Source organism: Pecten maximus, chromosome 17 (genome assembly GCF_902652985.1).
Source record: "Pecten maximus chromosome 17, xPecMax1.1, whole genome shotgun sequence".
NCBI lineage: Eukaryota > Metazoa > Mollusca > Bivalvia > Pectinida > Pectinidae > Pecten > Pecten maximus.
The window spans coordinates 16776566-16798866 of NC_047031.1; the positions used below are offsets into that span (position 1 = coordinate 16776566).

Genomic DNA, 22301 nt, shown 5'->3' on the forward strand with positions numbered 1-22301 from the left:
CTAATTTTTGATAGATCTACTGTTAAATATAACTTATATCATTTTAAAGCTGATAAATAAACCCTTTTACTGCTGGTGTCCGAACAAAAATCCATTCTGTAATAAGTGAGATATGACCTAATAAATACAAAATATTATGAAAAATCCCTTCACGCCTGAGTGCATTCCGGGTTTTGAACTCGCCCGATTTTTGGCCATATATGAGCCCGCGCAATGGGTGCTTCTGTTTAATCGGTTGAAACTATTGAAATAGCAATTTACGAGAATGAAAACGATTCGGAGGCGCAGATTAGGACAGATAAGGACCATGTAAATTTTAGCACACAGATATCTACATATCAAGTCATGTTTATCTGAAACGTGATGATACACACGAATAATAACATTGTTATAAGCAGTTTGGGTCGTATAGACCGACTAAAATCCTCTGACAAATTGTAAACAAAGATGCCGGGCGTAAGGTTGAATCTGGTTGTGGCAGCTTGTAACAATCGGGGTATCGGTATCAACGGCTCACTTCCATGGCGAAAAAGTCTAAAGTGGGTTTCATTCTAATGACTTTTTGATAAGTTGATTAATAAGGACGGTATATCCTTTTCCAGAAATCGCCTGGGGGTCGATATAAACATATGTTTATATCGACCCCCCATAATTCTATACATACTATCTGACTATTGTAACGTATTCTCAATTTTCTAATGAATAGCATTTTCCGGCAATCTCGTAACCATACAGTCACTGTCATACATCTATCTAAAAGAAAATGCTTATCACATAGATCTACCTGGTGACATGGGGCACATTGGACCACAGGGCCACGTCGTCATCAATATCGTATCGTTTTGTAAACACTTAATATGTCTACACTACGACTCATAACCTGAGGTTATGAGTCGTAGTGTTTGTTTACAAAACGATACGATAGTGACGTAGCCCAGTGATTCCACGAACAGTGTTATAATATACTAACAAAACATATTTTGGCATTAGGTTGATCAGCTTTAATTTGAAATACTGTATTTTGATCACTGAGCACAGGGACACGTTACAATAGTAATGTATGTATAAAATATATGGGGGGGGGGGGGGGGGGGGGGTTGGTTGGTTGGTTACAATAGTAATGTATGTATAAAATATATGGGGGGTCGATATAAACATATGTTTATATTGACCCCCCATATATTTTATACATACATTACTATTGTAACGTGTCCCTGTACACTGAGTGAAAACAAAATAGAATTTATGTATTGGTACATTGAGCACCTTCATAATTTAGAAGTACATGTACAGAGATGGAGTTATAAGTTAGGTAAAGGTCTGTGGCTAAGTTTTGGTCTGATAATGTCACTAGAGAGGGTGTTAGAAATTAGACAGACTGTGAAAAAAATGAATGAATGGATGACATGTGCAAGCCGTCCTGTAAGAGGACATATTTGTAATATATTAACAGGTAACTACTACATATATTAAATAGAATCATTATCGTTATTGCCTGAATAAAAAAGATATTAATAAAAAAAAAAGAAAAACAAAGAAATTGGACAGAAATTAAGATACACACGTAGGACAAATAAAATAATATTGTGAGGATAGAGCTGATCCGAAGAGTGATGATTTGATGGTCAATTAACTAATTTGTCAAACAACTTATTTTATACTAAATTATGATATATATAATCGCTGTCATGACGGCATTGTGTTGTCTTTCAATTAATACGATTGATTTTATTGTAGAATGCATGCAAGGTCTCTCTTTTTACCTGTTCCAGATTTATATGTCAGCCCCAGGCCCTAGGGTATGACCATGCATGCTGTAGACAATATAATGACCTATTCAATCACATCAACATTGCCAAGTATATCAATACTTGTTTTAAAAATGATATACAGTGTGAAGAAATATAATCATCCCGTGCTTTGAGGATGTGGTCAAGAATTCTCAAATCGTCGGGGTAAGGCCTCGGGTTAGACACTAGAATATCCACCCAGGGGCTGGAAATTTCTCTTGTCACACCCTGGGGCTGGAAATTTCTCTTGTCACACCCTGGGGCTGGAAATTTCTCTGTCACACCCTGGAGCTGGAAATTTCTCTTGTCACACCCTGGGGCTGGAGATTTCTCTGTCACACCCTGGAGCTGGAGATTTCTCTGTCACACCCTGGAGCTGGAGATTTCTCTTGTCACACCCTGGGGCTGCAGATTTCTCTGTCACAGCCTGGGGCTGGAAATTTCTCTGTCACACCCTGGGGCTGGAAATTTCTCTTGTCACACCCTGGGGCTGGAAATTTCTCTTGTCACACCCTGGGGCTGCAGATTTCTCTGTCACACCCTGGGGCTGGAAATTTCTCTGTCACACCCTGGGGCTGGAAATTTCTCTGTCACACACTGGGGCTGGAAATTTCTCTTGTCACACCCTGGGGCTGGAGATTTCTCTGTCACACCCTGGGGCTGGAGATTTCTCTGTCACACCCTGGGGCTGGAGATTTCTCTTGTCACACCCTGGGGCTGGAGATTTCTCTGTCACACCCTGGGGCTGCAGATTTCTCTGTCACACCCTGGGGCTGGAAATTTCTCTTGTCACACCCTGGGGCTGGAAATTTCTCTGTCACACCCTGGGGCTGGAAATTTCTCTTGTCACACCCTGGGGCTGGAAATTTCTCTTGTCACACCCTGGGGCTGGAAATTTCTCTGTCACACCCTGGAGCTGGAAATTTCTCTTGTCACACCCGGGGGCTGGAGATTTCTCTGTCACACCCTGGAGCTGGAGATTTCTCTGTCACACCCTGGAGCTGGAGATTTCTCTTGTCACACCCTGGGGCTGCAGATTTCTCTGTCACAGCCTGGGGCTGGAAATTTTCTCTGTCACACCCTGGGGCTGGAAATTTCTCTATGTCACACCCTGGGGCTGGAAATTTCTTCCCTGGCAAATGCTTATCACATAGATCTACCTGTACTCCTATAACATAAGAGGTCGCTGGTCGGCTCTTTTTCTATCGGATATTATTTTGCCGACTGCGACCTCTTATTTCCGAAGCACTAATTCTTTGATGCAGTTTCGGGCGGAACTAAATATGCTTGAAAAAAACACGTAAGAGGTTGACAGGTCATTACAACGATGTCTACGTATCATGTATGCAATATTTATCCCATATAAATGTCACGGACACAAATATATAGTATAATACGGTGTATAACACACAAAATACATGCCCATGTCGTTGTAGCACTTTTCTAGTCGTTTTTTAAAAATGGCTGCCTAAAGGTTGATACAAAATAGTTGTCGTTATTTCAAACGGAACGAAATGATACGGACTTTGTTGTATTCCGCTTGTAGGACATAGGTTGTAATCCATTTTTGTATTAACCGGCAAATCACGTGGTATTTTTACTATCACTAACGGGAGTATTGTCTGCTTGCGCTCTGCTCCGCTTCGGAAGAAGAAAACTTCATAATATGTGTTTGTTACGAAATTATTCTCATTTAATCATTGGATTATGGACAGAAATATATATTGGACACCGTTGATCATTTAAATGTAAGTTGACACGCTATATTTTTGCAATAAACGAACTTTGAAAATTTCATCGTCAGCATCGGGAAAATCAGCTATGGGCAGTTAGAGGTTACACGGCGCTAGTCAAAAGTATCTCGCCGTGTAAAACCTCTAACATTGTTGGAGTAATCTACCTGGTGACATGGGGCACATTGGACCACAGGGCCACGTCGACATCAATATCGTATCGTTTTGTAAACACTTAATATGTCTACACTACGACTCATAGCCCAGTGATTCCACGAACAGTGTTATAATATACTAACAAAACATATTTTGGCATTAGGTTGATCAGCTTTAATTTGAAATACTGTATTTTGATCACTGAGCACAGGGACACGTGACAATAGTAATGTATGTATAAAATATATGGGGGGGGGGGGTTGGTTACAATAGTAATGTATGTATAAAATATATGGGGGGTCGATATAAACATATGTTTATATTGACCCCCCATATATTTTATACATACATTACTATTGTAACGTGTCCCTGTACACTGAGTGAAAACAAAATACAATTTATGTATTGGTACATTGAGCACCTTCATAATTTAGAAGTACATGTACAGAGATGGAGTTATAAGTTAGGTAAAGGTCTGTGGCTAAGTTTTGGTCTGATAATGTCACTAGAGAGGGTGTTAGAAATTAGACAGACTGTGAAAAAAATGAATGAATGGATGACATGTGCAAGCCCTCCTGTAAGAGGACATATTTGTAATATATTAACAGGTAACTACTACATATATTAAATAGAATCATTATCGTTATTGCCTGAATAAAAAAGATATTAATAAAAAAAAAGAAAAACAAAGAAATTGGACAGAAATTAAGATACACACGTAGGACAAATAAAATAATATTGTGAGGATAGAGCTGATCCGAAGAGTGATGATTTGATGGTCAATTAACTAATTTGTCAAACAACTTATTTTATACTAAATTATGATATATATAATCGCTGTCATGACGGCATTGTGTTGTCTTTCAATTAATACGATTGATTTTATTGTAGAATGCATGCAAGGTCTCTCTTTTTACCTGTTCCAGATTTATATGTCAGCCCCAGGCCCTAGGGTATGACCATGCATGCTGTAGACAATATAATGACCTATTCAATCACATCAACATTGCCAAGTATATCAATACTTGTTTTAAAAATGATATACAGTGTGAAGAAATATAATCATCCCGTGCTTTGAGGATGTGGTCAAGAATTCTCAAATCGTCGGGGTAAGGCCTCGGGTTAGACACTAGAATAACCACCCAGGGGCTGGAAATTTCTCTTGTCACACCCTGGGGCTGGAAATTTCTCTTGTCACACCCTGGGGCTGGAAATTTCTCTGTCACACCCTGGAGCTGGAAATTTCTCTTGTCACACCCTGGGGCTGGAGATTTCTCTGTCACACCCTGGAGCTGGAGATTTCTCTGTCACACCCTGGAGCTGGAGATTTCTCTTGTCACACCCTGGGGCTGCAGATTTCTCTGTCACAGCCTGGGGCTGGAAATTTCTCTGTCACAGCCTGGGGCTGGAAATTTCTCTTGTCACACCCTGGGGCTGGAAATTTCTCTTGTCACACCCTGGGGCTGCAGATTTCTCTGTCACACCCTGGGGCTGGAAATTTCTCTGTCACACACTGGGGCTGGAAATTTCTCTTGTCACACCCTGGGGCTGGAGATTTCTCTGTCACACCCTGGGGCTGGAGATTTCTCTGTCACACCCTGGGGCTGGAGATTTCTCTTGTCACACCCTGGGGCTGGAGATTTCTCTGTCACACCCTGGGGCTGCAGATTTCTCTGTCACACCCTGGGGCTGGAAATTTCTCTTGTCACACCCTGGGGCTGGAAATTTCTCTGTCACACCCTGGGGCTGGAAATTTCTCTTGTCACACCCTGGGGCTGGAAATTTCTCTGTCACACCCTGGAGCTGGAAATTTCTCTTGTCACACCCTGGGGCTGGAGATTTCTCTGTCACACCCTGGAGCTGGAGATTTCTCTGTCACACCCTGGAGCTGGAGATTTCTCTTGTCACACCCTGGGGCTGCAGATTTCTCTGTCACAGCCTGGGGCTGGAAATTTCTCTGTCACACCCTGGGGCTGGAAATTTCTCTTGTCACACCCTGGGGCTGGAAATTTCTCTTGTCACACCCTGGGGCTGCAGATTTCTCTGTCACACCCTGGGGCTGGAAATTTCTCTGTCACACCCTGGGGCTGGAAATTTCTCTGTCACACACTGGGGCTGGAAATTTCTCTTGTCACACCCTGGGGCTGGAGATTTCTCTGTCACACCCTGGGGCTGGAGATTTCTCTGTCACACCCTGGGGCTGGATATTTCTCTTGTCACACCCTGGGGCTGGAGATTTCTCTGTCACACCCTGGGGCTGCAGATTTCTCTGTCACACCCAGGGGCTGGAGATTTCTCTGTCACACCCTGGGGCTGGAGATTTCTCTGTCACACCCTGGGGCTGGAGATTTCTCTTGTCACACCCTGGGGCTGGAGTTTTCTCTCACACCCTGGGGCTGGAGATCTCTCTGTCACACCCTGGGGCTGGAAATTTCTCTTGTCACACCCTGGGGCTGCAGATTTCTCTGTCACACCCTGGGGCTGGAGATTTCTCTGTCACACCCTGGGGCTGGAGATTTCTCTTGTCACACCCTGGGGCTGGAGTTTTCTCTCACACCCTGGGGCTGGAGATCTCTCTGTCACACCCTGGGGCTGGAGATTTCTCTGTCACACCCAGGGGCTGGAGTTTTCTCTCACACCCTGGGGCTGGAGATCTTTATGTCACACCCTGGGGCTGGAGATTTCTCTGTCACACCCTGGGGCTGGAGATTTCTCTGTCACACCCAGGGGCTGGAGTTTTCTCTCACACCCTGGGGCTGGAGATCTCTATGTCACACCCAGGGGCTGGAAATTTCTCTGTCACACCCTGGGGCTGGATCGAGTTTTCTCTGTCACACCCAGGGGCTGGAGATTTCTCTGTCACACCCAGGGGTTGGAGATTTCTCTGTCACACCCAGGGGCTGGGGATTTCTCTGTCACACCCTGGGGCTGGAGTTTTCTCTGTCACACCCAGGGGCTGGAGATTTCTCTGTCACACCCTGGGGCTGGAGATTTCTCTGTCACACCCTGGGGCTGGAGTTTTCTCTGTCACACCCAGGGGCTGGAGATTTCTCTGTCACACCCTGGGGCTGGATCGAGTTTTCTCTGTCACACCCGGGGGCTGGAGATTTCTCTGTCACACCCTGGGGCTGGGGGTTTCTCTGTCACACCCAGGGGCTTGATATTTCTCTGTCACACACAGTGGCTTGGGATTTCTCTGTAAAACACACAGGGCCTGGAGATTACCTGCCACACCCAGGGGCTGGGGAATACTCTGTCACACCCTGGGGCTGGAGATTTCTCTGTCACCCTCAAGGTTGGGGAATACTCTGTCACACCCTCAAGGCTGGGGAATACTCTGTCACACCCTCAAGGTTGGGGAATACTCTGTCACACCCTCAAGGTTGGGGAATACTCTGTCACACCCTCAAGGTTGGGGAATACTCTGTCACACCCTCAAGGTTGGGGAATACTCTGTCACACCCTCAAGGTTGGGGAATACTCTGTCACACCCTCAAGGTTGGGGAATACTCTGTCACATCCTCAAGGTTGGGGAATACTCTGTCACATCCTCAAGGTTGGGGAATACTCTGTCACATCCTCAAGGTTGGGGAATACTCTGTCACACCATCAAGGTTGGGGAATACTCTGTCACACCATCAAGGTTGGGGATTACTCCTATAATTGAATTTCTCTTGGGTAGATATTGAACCTTTCACTCCTTTGGGAGGGAGACGGAAATCTAACCCTTAGTCGGAACATTTATTGTTAATTGACAATACATGGCAGCTTAAGAATCTTACCAAAGGGTTGAGTTACCTGGTAAAAATGTCCACTTTGAGCCCTGTTATGTTGACATCAATCAACTGTAGTTATCAATAGTTTCTATTAGTAACAGGAGCTTGGATATTTGTCTACACAAATTTGATTTCCATCAGTTTATCAATCCTGCCTATTAAGGTTCAGGAAAAATCTCATTATCCTTTAATAGTCTAATCAACTACAATATTGGGTCACAATTTTATGTGTTGGTCCCTAAAACTGAGAGAATATGGTGATGTTTTTTTTTTCATTTGTTACAGAAAAGACATGGAAGTGTTCAAGAGGATTACAACAGAAACCAAAGATCCAGGTAAATTGATACAGTAACTATATATATCAACTGACTGTTCAACTGTGTCATACGGATATTTCGTAAATATTGTAAGACAAATGTCATAACAATATTGTGACGTCATAGATTATCTATGTCATTACAACCTCCTACAATGTCCCCATAAAGAAAAATATACTGTAAAAGTCCAATTTCACTTGTTCTTTTTTTATTTTCATGAATATGAATTATGTGATAAACAGAATCGTTCTTTTTTTATTTTCATGAATATGAATTATGTGATAAACAGAATCTTACATTCATGTCTATAGATTATGTTGTATGTCATGCTGCCGAGCCATAAGGCTTGTGCCATGTCAAATTACTGAACTTGTTTGATAAATTCCGTGTTACAGACATTCATGTAGGTAGGATCCTCTGTTTACAAACATGTACACTTGTATGTCTCGTATAAAAAGCTTATTATAAAGCTTTGAAATCATTCATCCAGGGTGGTTGGAACCAGAATAAAACAAATTGATTGGTTCAAGCTGACACTAAACTTGAGAATTGTAACACATCAAATCCAGTACTGCTTGTGATGTACAGAATTCATATCAATTCAAAAATGATTTTGATTACAATGAAATCTTTAGCTTAAAATTGCAATTATTTTTCAGATAAGAACAATGTAGTTATAATGGGACGGAAGACATGGATGTCCATCAAAGAGAAATACCGACCTCTACCTAGGAGGATAAACATAATACTGAGTCGGACGATGAAGTGAGAATCTATAACTATATAAATCTGTTGTTATATGACTTAGGGATAAATTCCAGTTTGTATCAATATAATGTTCCTGCCAGTTATCCTAGGATTTGTATGGGAATTCATGATTCACAATTATTCTATGACATCAGAGAAATTACTATGACATCATGTCAAAAATTCATCATTATGACGTATCTTTCCAAGTGTCAACTGTCTTTTCCTTGTGTGAGTTACTGGGGCGTCTCCTTCCATTATAGTAACCACGTGCACATCACCCTGTTCAGTATGTGAGATAAATTATCTTGCAGGATGTGACACAGTATGACTTATTTGAGTATGATCTGAATTCTTCAATGCTCCTGGAATGTGCTTCAAAATTAACGACGTCATCAATTATGACATTGTTGCGCAACGTAAAATAATGATGTCACATTATTGTGAGCAGCATCATATAGAGCATGAAAGCTGTCTTTACCCCCATGTGTGAGATTGATTTTTTTTTTCTCTTAACCTGGGCAGGGATATCCGCAGTTTTACCGGGGTGAGATTTTCTTTTCTCCCATACTTCACTGGGTTATCCGACGGTTGCTAGGGAAAAAATAAATCAATCTGACACAGGGTGGGTAAAGACAACCGGCACGCGTTATATGAATATGCTGCTCACAATAACGCAACGTCATCATTTTACGTTGAGTAACCAAGTCGTAAATGATGAAGATGGCGCGATGAAAAACTTTCATAAAAACTTACGTTTGGTTGCAAGTATGTGAGAAAAATAATCAATCACGGGTCTGTTCCGCGAACAACGATATCTTGACCCTCGTGTAAGAGTTTGGCTGGCCAGCACTCGGCAAGCCTTGTGCTGACTGGCCAAACTCTTATACTTGGGTTGAGATATCCCTGATTACGGTACAGACCCATGATAGATTTTATTAATCTCACCCTGGGGAAAAGACAAGCTACACCTGCACTTTGAATGTGCTCTAGCAAGTTGTTCTCGGGCGACGTCACTATGACCTGACCCTGAACTATTTTTACAGGGTCACCTATATCGCAACCCTCATGTAAGAGTCTTACACTCCAGTTGGGATATCCCTGTCTTTGGAACAGATCTGTAATAGATTCTATTAATCTTTTCCCTTACAACCTTGCGATAACCCTGTAAGGTAGTGAGAACAACCAATATGTATCGTCACTCTAGAGAGGCAGTAATCATTTAGAAGTCCATGTTTATATGATAATTTAACATAATGATGGGAATCGGTTGAAATTTCCTGATTGATCATAACTTTTGTCTATCCAATTGATAATCAATTAAAACCAATTATTTTCTAGTTATCTTTCTGTGGTATTATAGCATTATTGGCTCACCTGGTCCAAAGGACCAAGGTGAGCTTATGGTATACCATACCATGGCATCTGTCCATCATTCAACAATTACCTTGTGAACAAGATAACTTGAGTAAATATAAAATAGATTTGATGAAACTTTGAATGCTGCTATATATTGACAAGATCTCAGATGACTTTGAAAATGGAAATTATTCGACAGTTACTTACAGAGTTATTGCCCTTTGTTATAATGTTATTATTGGACCATGTGAACACAAAAACTCAAGTAAATGTTAACCAAGTCTGATGAAACTTTAATGTAAAGACAAGGTCTTGGACAAGCTTGAATATGGAAATTATTTGATGGCAATTTACAGAGTTATTGCCCGTTGTAATAATATCATTACAGTACATTCCAGTTAATCGGGTAACGCTTAATCGGGTATTTCGTTTAATTGGGTAAAATTTCAAAATCCAAAACCATTTTCTCTTAAATCATGTTAAAAAAATTCGTTTAATTGGGTTGGAAACGTCATATTTTTCGGTTATTCGAATAAACAAGCGGGACAAAAAAAATAGAAATGCTCCGATTTTCACGAAAGTCATCGCATATTTCTTTAAGTTTTAGAAATTCATCAACAAATAGTGTAATTTAGATGGTTAAATATTATCATAAGTGTACAAATGTATTAACAGTTTTTAGCTCACCTGGCTCAAAGGGTAAATCTTTTTAAAATGCTAATAGTCCTGAGTGAAAAACTAAATGGATTTTGATTTAATTTGGTTTGTGACACCCTTGGGGTGGGAGAAAAGGGGTCTAATAAGAATGACAGGATTTAGTCAACCTGTAGTTTGAACCATTGTTTTGAGAGTCAGTTCAAATGTAGGAAATGATTTGAAATTAAACTTAAATCGGAGTATTTTGCTATACTTACTGAAATATCTAGATGAGCGATGCAGGCCCTCTGAGCCTCATGTTTTACATTACTTCCTGTTAATGCTTGCTAGGTGGTTCCAGTCATCTAGAAGCTTGTAATTTATATGATATAGGTAAGTGACAACCACAATCAAGCGATTGATTGTGACAAGTTTTTCTCACATAATACCTATCAGCTAATATTCTTTCATTGATCATGATGTCGGGCATTTCTGACAAAACTCAATTACAGATTTCTTACTCGATTAATTGGTCAAACACCTCAAACAAGTGAAACTTGAGGAACTTGATAAATCTGACCACCATTATTTTATTATTCATATCGTACTGAGTTTATTAAATACTTATTAGATTCCTATGACACTCCACACTTTTCTTTCTCTTGTTTATTGGAAAATAAACAACACAAAACCAAATCCTTTTACGATAACTTTATGAAATAGTTCTTTGAATTGAATTGGCATAGTGAACCCTTGTTTGAGTTGAATCATCCATATCATAAAGCAAAGATAGATGTATTTCCGTCAGCATAATTTATGAGATTTAAAACTATTTTGCAGGGAAACGCCGACCGGTACATATATAGCAAAGAGTTTAGAGGATGCTATCTCCATGGTATCAGGAAAAGGCGATCTGAGAGACAAAGTGGAAAGTCTGTATGTTATAGGAGGAAGCTCTGTCTACAAAGTAAGCTAATATGTAAACTGGTGTTTCCAACATCACATCTTGTACTATATATGACTATACATGTTTGGTAATATTGCAGGTAACAGAATCTTGGTATATGTTTATTTAAGGTATATATATTTATTTATATATGGGTCAAAGAAGTAATATGAACAGTATAATCCAGATAACACTGGATCCTCACATAAATGTATGGAGGATACGAATTACTTGTAATGATTATATGGGGCAAAGAAGTAATTCAAACAGTGTGAACAATGAGGCTTGTAAAATAATGTTTTAGTAACTGGTCCGATTTGGCCCGAATCGTCTGTTTCCCGTAGCGTTCTGTAGGGACACTTCGGCATTCATATTTCTTATATTCTCAGTCTTGATAAATATTCGTAGTAGTTTTTTCACATCACTCTCTATAATTCTAATGATTTTAAACATATTTTTCTATAGTTTTTCAGACTTTGTACACGATATTTAATCAATCACTGTAGAGACGATAATGCAACATTTTTATTCTGAAATCTGATATCAATGCAATGTCGTCCACTTGCTGTATTCAGGGACGAATCGTCTTTGAACTCTTTCGTATATTTTCACGAGCGGGGGAGTTCAAAATATCTGCCGTTGGTCGCATAGCGTTCTAGTGTTGAACATGATACGCTAGTATCCGCCTTCGGCCCACGTTTGCCGAAGGGTTCATTGTGGTTTCTCCAGTTACTAAAACATTCTTCTTATTGTATTTTATTGTATTTCCAGTACTTCTTATATATAACATGTGATTGTATTTGTATTTTTTGTGTTTTGATAAAGGGGCGGATTGCCTCGAAAATTTAACAAGCCTCATTGTTCACACTGTTTGAATTACTTCTTTGCCCCATATATTTATTTATATATATATAGTTCATGTGGGGTAAACTGGCATACTCCCAAATAACCTAAAGCTCTAGTTGAACACATGTATTAATAGCAATCCAAGATGCTCCTTCACGGTCTTTTAACATTAAAATGAACATTGGAATGGACACTTGACCGTAGGAATCCTTGCGAGATCATGGTAATGATGAATGAAGTAGTACCTAGATTAGTATCTGATTAATTGACCTAGATCAACTTCAGAGTTGCTGGTTATACATTGTTGTGTTATTAGTCCCCTGCCGTTTGAAAAACGGGGGGACTATAGGTTTACCCTCCGTCCGTCTGTCCGTCCGTCCGTCCGTCCGTCTGTCTGTCATGCAATAGTTGTCCGGACAACTCCTTCTACTCCGATTTTAATGAAACTTGGTATACATGATCAGTATAACATGTAGTTGTGCATCCCACATTTTTTTCCCCCACAAACCAATTTTCAAAATGGCTGCCGACTTCTCATTGGTTGAGACTTGTCCGGACAACTCCTCCTAAAGTATTACTCCGATTTTAACGAAACTTGGTATACATGATCAGTATCACATGTAGTTGTGCATCCCACATTTATTAGGTCACCTGAGATGAAGTCTCAGTTGACCTATTGCAATCGCCTTTTGTCGTGCGTCGTGCGTCGTAAACAATTTACATTTTCAACTTCTTCTTAAAAACTGCTGAACTAAATTCAATGAAATTTTACAGGAAGCTTCCATGACTGAGGGCGAACCAAAATTGTGAATTATATGGTCCCCACCCCCCAGGGGCCTGAGGGGCGGGGCCAAAAAGGGTCAAATTGACTAAAATTTCAAAAATCTTCTTCTCTACTCTCAGATATGGTAGAATCAAATACTTTTCATAGATGGAAGGGTCTTAAGGTGCTTTACCAAAATTGTGAATTTCATGACCCTGGGGTCTCACATTTGCCCCTGGGTAGGGGGTAAACTTTACTATAGTTTATATAGGGAAATCACATTTTTGACTATTATTTGTTGGATTTCTATTGGAATTTATTCTAACTTGGTTCAAATTATCAGCATGGGATTACAGTTTGATGTTATGTACATGTTGGCCCTGGTTGACCCCCAGGGGCTGAAGGAGCGGGGCCAAAAAGGGTCAAATTGACTAAAATTTCAAAAATCTTCTTCTCTACTCTCAGATATGTTAGAATCAAATACTCTTCATAGATGAAGGGGTCTTATGATGCTTTACCAAAATTGTGAATTTCATGACCCTGGGGTCTCACGTTTGCCCCTGGGTAGGGGGTAAACTTTACTATAGTTTATATAGGGAAATCACATTTTTGACTATTACTTGTTGGATTTCTCTTGGAATTCATTCTAACTTGGTTCAAATTATCAGCATAGGATAACAGTTTGATGGTATGTACAGGTTGGCCCTGGTTGACCCCCAGGGGCTGGTGGGCGGGGCCAAAAAGGGTCAAATTGACTAAAATTTCAAAAATCTTCTTCTCTACTCTCAGATATGTTAGAATCGAATACTCTTCATAGATGGAAGGGTCTTAAGGTACGTTACCAAAATTGTGAATTTCATGACCCTGGGGTCTCACATTTGCCCCTGGGTAGGGGGTAAACTTTACTATAGTTTATATAGGGAAATCACATTTTTGACTATTATTTGTTGGATTTCTATTGGAATTTATTCTAACTTGGTTCAAATTATCAGCATGGGATTACAGTTTGATGTTATGTACATGTTGGCCCTGGTTGACCCCCAGGGGCTGAAGGAGCGGGGCCAAAAAGGGTCAAATTGACTGAAATTTCAAAAATCTTCTTCTCTACTCTCAGATATGTTAGAATCAAATACTCTTCATAGATGAAGGGGTCTTATGGTGCTTTACCAAAATTGTGAATTTCATGACCCTGGGGTCTCACGTTTGCCCCTGGGTAGGGGGTAAACTTTACTATAGTTTATATAGGGAAATCACATTTTTGACTATTATTTGTTGGATTTCTATTGGAATTTATTCTAACTTTGTTCAAATTATCAGCATAGGATGACAGTTTGATGGTATGTACATGTTGGCCCTGGTTGACCCCCAGGGGCTGGTGGGCGGGGCCAAAAAGGGTCAAATTGACTAAAATTTCAAAAATCTTCTTCTCTACTCTCAGATATGTTAGGATCAAATACTCTTCATAGATGAAGGGGTCTTATGATGCTTTACCAAAATTGTGAATTTCATGACCCTGGGGTCTCACGTTTGCCCCTGGGTAGGGGGTAAACTTTACTATAGTTTATATAGGGAAATCACATTTTTGACTCTTATTTGTTGGATTTTTATTAGGTCATCTGACCCGAAGGGTCAGGATGACCTATAGCCATCGTGCTTCGTCCGTCGTCGTCCGCCATGCGCCGTGCGCTTGCCGTCCGCCGTCCGTAAACTTTTCACATTTCAATCTTCTTCTCAAGTTCCACCAGTGGGATTCACATGAAACTTGCCAGAAATGATCCTGAGATGGTCCTGACCAAGTGTTGTTATTTTTCGGGTTGGTCCGAAATCCAAGATGGCCGCCATAGCCGCCATTTTGAAAACACATTTTAAACTTCTTCTCAAGTTCCACCACTGCTGTTGGGCTGAAACTTGCCAGAAATGATCCTGAGATGATCCCGACAAAGTGTTGTTATTTTTCGGGTCGGTCTGAAATCCAAGATGGCCGCCATAGCCGCCATCTTGAAAAACACATTTAAAACTTCTTCTCAAGTTTCACCAGTGCTATTGAGCTGAAACTTGCCTGAAATGATCCTGATATGATCCCAACCAAGTGTTGTTATTTTTTAGATCAGTCCGAAATCCAAGATGGCCGCCATAGCCGCCATTTTGAAAACACATTTTAAACTTCTTCTCAAGTTCCACCACTGCTGTTGGGCTGAAACTTGCCAGAAATGATCCTGAGATGATCCCGACAAAGTGTTGTTATTTTTCGGGTCGGTCTGAAATCCAAGATGGCCGCCATAGCCGCCATCTTGAAAAACACATTTAAAACTTCTTCTCAAGTTTCACCAGTGCTATTGAGCTGAAACTTGCCTGAAATGATCCTGATATGATCCCGACCAAGTGTTGTTATTTTTTAGATCAGTCCGAAATCCAAGATGGCCGCCATAGCCGCCATCTTGAAAAACACATTTTAAACTTCTTCTCAACTTCCACCAGTGCTATTAAGCTGAAACTTGCCTGAAATGATCCGATATGATCCCGACCAAGTGTTGTTATTTTTCGGGTCGGTTCGAAATCCAAGATGGCCGCCATAGCCGCCATCTTGAAAAACACGTTTTAAACTTCTTCTCAAGTTCCACCAGTGCTTTTGAGTTGAAACTTGCCTGAGATGATCCTGATATGATCCCGACCAGGTGTTGTTATTTTTCGGGTCGGTCCGAAATCCAAGATGGCCGCCATGGCCGCCATCTTGAAAAACACATTTTAAACTTCTTCTCAAGTTCTATGAGTGCTATTGAGCTGAAACCTGCCTGAAATGATCCTGATATGATCTCGACCAAGTGTTGTTATTTTCGGGTCGGTCCGAAATCCAAGATGGCCGCCATAGCCGCCATCTTGAAAAACACATTTTAAACTTCTTCTCAAGTTCCATCAGTGCTATTGAGCTGAAACTTGCCTGAGATGATCCTGATATGATCCCGACCAAGTGTTGTTATTTTTCGTTATTTTTCTGGTCGGTCCGAAATCCAAGATGGCCACCATAACCACCATCTTGAAAAACACATTTTAAACTTCTTCTCCTGGTTCATTGGTGCCTTTGAGCTGGGAATGGATGAGGATGTTAAGGAAGGCGAGCCAACATAGTGTTTTTTTTTTGGCCTCGTAAAAACTTTGACATGGCAGCAATATGGCGGCCATTTTGTAACAAGATTGCGCAATCATGGTTTTCCTGAACAACACCTATTTCAAACTTCTTCTCAAATTCCACTGGTGGAATTCAGCTCTAACTTACCAGAAATGATCCTGAGATGGTCCTTACCAAGTGTAGCTATTTATCGGGTCGGCCAGAAATCCAAGATGGCTGCCATGACAGCCATCTTGAAAAACACATTTTATACTTCTTCTCCAGTTCCACTGGTGCCATTGAGCTGGAAATTGGTGAAGATGTTAAGGAAGCAGGGCCAACAAAGTGTTGTTATTTTTTTGGCCTTGTAAAAACTTTGACATGGTAGCAATGGCGGCCATTTTGTAACATGATTGCGCAATCATGGTTTTCCTGAACAACACCTATTTCAAACTTTTTCTCAAATTCCACCGGTGGGATTCAGCTCTAACTTACCAGAAATGATCCTGAGATGGTCCACACATAGTGTTGTTATTTATTGGGTTGTTCAGAAATCCAAGATGGCCACCATGGCCAACAGTGCCACTATATACTTGCTACAGAGAATGCATACTACAATAATATAAGGGTTTTAATTTAGAGTCAGATGACCGTTAAGGCCCCTGGGCCTCTTGTTGGAATTCATTCTAACTTCGTTAACGTTATCAGCTTGGGATGACAGTTTGATGTACATGTTGGCCCTGACTGACCCCCAGGGGCTGATGGGCGGGGCCAAAAAGGGTCAAATTAACTGAAATTTCAAAAATCTTCTTCTTACAACCCAAATAAGGTAGAATTAAATACTCTTCACAGATCGAAGGGTCTTAAGGTGATTTACCATAATTGTGAATTTCCTAGCCCTGGGGTCTTGCGTTTGCCCCATGGGAGGGGATAAACTTTACTAATAGTTATAGGGAAATCACATTTTTGACTATCATTTGTTTTATTTGTTTTGAAATTCATTCTTTCATTTAAATTTACTGAAATATTTCAAAAATCAGGTGACCGTTAAGGCCCATGGGCCTCTTGTTTTCTTTAAAAATTCATTTTTCAAAATGGCTGCCGGCTTCTCATTGGTTGAGGCTTGTCCGGACAACTCCTCCTAAAGTACCGTACTACTCCGATTTTAACGAAACTTGGTATACATGATCAGTATAACATGTAGTTGTGCATCCCACATTTAGTTTCTTTAAAAATTCATTTTTCAAAATGGCTGCCGGCTTCTCATTGGTTGAGGCTTGTTCGGACAACTCCTCCTAAAGTACTACTCCGATTTTAATGAAACTTGGTATACATGAGCAGTATAACATGTAGTTGTGCATCCCACATTTTTTTTTCGAAAAACCATTTTTCAAAATGGCCGCCGACTTTTCATTGGTTGAGACTTGTCCGGACAACTCCTCAAGTACTACTCCGATTTCAACGAAACTTGGTATACATGATCAGTATAACATGTAGTTGTACATCCCAATTTTTTTTTTTTAAATTCATTTTTCAAAATGGCTGCCGGCTTCTCATTGGTTGGGGCTTGTCCGGACAACTTCTCCTAAAGTACTACTCCGATTTTAATGAAACTTGGTATACATGATCAGTATCACATGTAGTTGTGCATCCCACATTTTTTTTTTCGAAAAACCAATTTTCAAAATGGCCGCCAACTTCTCAATGGTTGAGACTTGTCCGGACAAGCCTAAAGTACTACTCTGATTTTAACGAAACTTGGTATACGTGATCAGTATAACATAGTTTAAAAAATGGGAAATAAATAGTTGCACTCCTGGGTCAGGCAGGGGACTTTGTATTGCTGTTGCAATACTATCCATCCTTGTTCCAAACGAATGTTGTTGATCCAGGAAATAATATTGATTTGAAATCAAGTGGAAACAACAAGGCTGTGTGTGTGACATCATTGTCTCACTACAACATGAAATATCAAACACAGTTTATATTAGATTAGACAAACAGAGCTGGTGTTGATGATATAATTGTAGATGTTACAAACCTTGAGCTAATGAACAGTGATGATTTTGTTGGACCAGGAAGCCATGGATTACCCTTCCTGCCGTGTATACCTGACCAGGGTGTTGGCAGACTTTGACTGTGATACATATTTTCCAGAGTTTGACTCGCAGAAATTTATAAAGTTACAAAGGTAAGTTCTCTTTCTACAATGATTAAACTTAAGTTCATGTTTTTATACCCCCCGCTCTGATCAACATTAATGGTCTTTCCCATCATTTAGATTTTAATTAGATCTTTACCTACCAGAAAATAATATCATATTTTCTGTTTTCAGCTGTGAAGAAGTACCAGCAGGGCGTATGACGGAGAATGGTGTTGATTTTGAATTCGAAGTTTATGACAAGGTAGATCATTAAAGTGTGTCCTTTGACCTCTGTGTTGTGGTGTGCTGTTTTTATGGAGGCGTTTATTATGGAGGCGTTTACGCCTGCCATATGGCCTCAGACCACAATTATACTTCCGGATCGTTGTACACGAATGTAGTACATATTGAAATTTCAGGACTGTTGCTAAATACTTTCTTCCTGACTTAGCTGTTACAGATATGGACATAATTTTAGCATAGAATTATAGCGCAATATTTAATCTAGTGGCAGAATTTTGTTTTGACACCATTTCCATGTTTGTTTGTGAGGCAGGACACTGGGAGTTATAAGGCTTGAGTAGTAATATTTTGTGATTTTCCGGATTTTCCTACAATATAGTAGGGCTGGTTACACTTAAATATAAATATCTTTGTTAAATGTCGGTCATGGGGTACTTTCCAGCTCACTGTATGTTCAGCTTGAATAGTTCTACACGTGATGTGAAAACCAGATTTTTTGCAAACTTCTGAAATATTTTAATTTCGTTTTTTCTTTTGTAGAACAAAGAGGGAAATTAATTGTGGTCTGAGGCCTGCATAGAACGCACCTTTCCGATGTAAACATTCGCGCCTGGACCTAAAATTAGAAACATCACGAACTTTTAACATTTCCTGTGCAGTTGTGTGTATTTTACCTATATGCAGATGACATTTCACGTACTTTCTGTGAGTTTTTAATTAATGACAGCTTCATTTTAGTAACTACACCCCCAATACACCTCATTTCGATGATCGTTTCTATTGCGGACCATTGTCTCTGATCACACTGGACATGTTTGTCGAGAAAACATGTTGGTATTTGTGTTTGCTACACATTTCTAGTATACGCTTTGAGGTCACTTTAAAGTTTCAGATGTGTACTAGCACTGTTTATGAAGATAAACGGTTTTGTGCTATATTTTGGTATAACTTTTAGGGTAAAAACTGTAATACTGTTAACCGCAGTTTTGCTCATTTTACTATTTACATGTACTGTACAAAGTCAGAGGCTATATTTTCCAATAGTACATAGTGTGATATGACATGTTAAATGACTGGCCACATAGCAAATGTAGATTATTTTGTAAAATTGTGCTTAAAAAATCATGATTATTATTTGAATTAATAACAAAATCTTCTAAAATTTCACATTTTCTGTCAAAAATCTTTTCTATATGCAACAAAGCAGGTGCTGTTGTTATAAGCTGGGCATCAAGTGTAATGTATGTATCTTGTGATGTACTGTAGTGGTTTAAATTAATTTTAATTCAAAATTTGAAAGAAAACAATACGATATTGTTCCCCCCTCCCAAATATTTGAATTTCACTCAATGTGATATAGTGTATACATTCTAATTCACAATATTTCAACACATTTTTCTCAGAACAGGTTTTTCCTTTATTATTTCCTTCGTTCTATGTAAGCAAATGGTTTAAATATGTTTTTTGGCATTTTAAACACAGATCATTGAAGATTTGGTATTCATGCAAAAACAGATGATAGGATTTTGCCCTGTCCAAGGACATGATCTCACAGAAGGACACATAATGTAGATATACAGTGAAATTTTACATCAGACTTGTGAAACTTTAATTGATAATTAAACATTTCCTCTGTCACAAAGGGAATTTGTTCAATTTTGACCTTTGTTTTAAAGTATTCATGAGTTTAAATAGGTTCAAAGTTTGTCTGTCACGCCACTCCAGATTTGGGTCTGAAAATTAGTCAAGTATGAGGCATACCTATGCACATTAAACTCCTGTAATTTCCATACTTGTGCAAATATATTAATTGTCTTTGCATATTTGAGTACAGCTTTAGTATCACTTTATATAATTGAAGTAAGGATTTTAGAAAAATGAATTTAACTTCACATTTTAAGCATTTAAATGAAATTTTTCCTTAAAAAATTGTAAAATCCCATTTTAATTTTCAAAAAAATCATTGAAAACTTGAATTTATGCCAAAAATTTAAATGGTGAGATGTTGTGTAACTTCCCAGAATTACTTAACATGAAAATTCAGTCACATTACTTGGTGCCAGTACAAGTTATGCTCTCTTTAATACTCTGAGGTAGACTTCCAGAACAGTGTACCCCCAGGGGACCCTTGACCACTTGACCACTAATTACCTGATTACTACTAAGTGACCCCCAAGTGTGTCTATGTAAATATTATCTTTAAAAACTGGTCTTTCAGAATGCAAAAAGTTAGACAGGCTGAGACATCAAATAAAAAAGTTATTTACTAATATATACAAAAATCTTTTTTAAATCTTGAATTTTCAAGTTTTTCTTAATTAACATGTTATAACATCTTTATTTTTTTCAAGAGCATAATAAAAATATGACACAAGTTAGTCTGCTGAATGTGTGTTATTGTCATAAATTCATTGCAACTATTCCATCAACATTGTGTGCAAAACAGGAATGTTTGCATGGTGACCGTGCTCAGTTAGTGAAAATTGGCCCCTGGCCAGGGGTAGGGGTAGTAAAATGACCATAGAATTTTTATTTTTGAACAGAATAACTTCAAATTTGGTTTTAAACTTAATCAATAACATACAATATTGTATACTTAATGAAAATTTTATTTTTCAACATTTGACATATATACAGGCCTCAGACCACAATTATACTTCCGGGTCGTTGTACACGAATGTAGTACATATTGAAATTTCAGGACTGTTGCTAAATATTTTTTCCTGACTTAGCTGTTACAGATATGGACATAATTTTAGCATAGAATTATAGTGCAATATTTAATCTAGTGGCAGAATTTTGTTTTGACACCATTTCCATGTTTGTTTGTGAGGCAGGACACGGGGAGTTATAAGGCTTGAGTAGTAATATTTTGTGATTTTCCGGATTTTCCTACAATATAGTAGGGTGGTTACACTTAAATATAAATATCTTTGTTAAATGCCGGTCATGGGGTACTTTCCAGCTCACTGTATGTTCAGCTTGATTAGTTCTACACGTGATGTGAAAACCAGATTTTTTTCAAACTTCTGAAATATTTTAATTTCGATTTTTCTTTGGTAGAACAAAGAGGGAAATTAATTGTGGTCCGAGGCCATATTACAATCACTAACGAGCTGTGACGTCACAATCTCTCACTTTCGTTTTCGTTATATTTCCTTTCACAGTTCATTTTGTAGTTTCTTTCGGTTCATATATGATGTAGTTGAACTAATATGCATTTATGAAAACTACCAAGACTACAAATAAAGTGCTATTACATGAAAAAAGGTATAACTGTTCGATATTACTTGCAAAAGTGGTGGCCGGAATGAATTGATGTGGTGTGAAAAATCAGCAAAATCATCAAAGTTACATGTAAACTTCCATCTTTATTGGCCCATAACTCTTTTATTACCGAACCGATTTCTGTTCGGGACACACTCTAGAGAAGATAATTTTATAGGCTTTAAGCTGATATATTTTTTATTAATATTCATTACAAAATCGGTGCAAAAGTGGTGGCCGGAATGAACCTAGGTGAAATTCACGGACGCCATTTTGAACAAAATGTGAATGTAAAAACAACACAAGCTACATTGTAAGTTCTGTAATACAAGGGAAGTAACTCGGACAGGGAAAAAAACCTGTAGAACTTTTAGCCAATCTGTTAGAATGTTACCAGGCTCTGCGATGTGGACGCAGTTCTACTTAAGAGCCCATTTTATTTATTTATTTATTTTTAAGTTTTTCATCCCTTT

The 22301-nt window shown here is 39.1% G+C and overlaps 1 protein-coding gene across 1 annotated transcript; it reads left to right on the forward strand.

Moving 5' to 3' along the window:
- The first annotated feature begins 434 nt into the window (after window positions 1–434).
- LOC117315817 (dihydrofolate reductase-like) lies at window positions 435–20843 on the forward strand. Its single transcript, XM_033870217.1, has 7 exons — window positions 435–539; window positions 7741–7790; window positions 8432–8537; window positions 11355–11481; window positions 18254–18366; window positions 18511–18580; window positions 19102–20843. Exons 1-7 carry the CDS (start codon window positions 448–450, stop codon window positions 19117–19119), a joined length of 576 nt encoding a protein of 191 aa, XP_033726108.1. The 5' UTR covers window positions 435–447; the 3' UTR covers window positions 19120–20843.
- Window positions 20844–22301: the final 1458 nt, after the last annotated feature.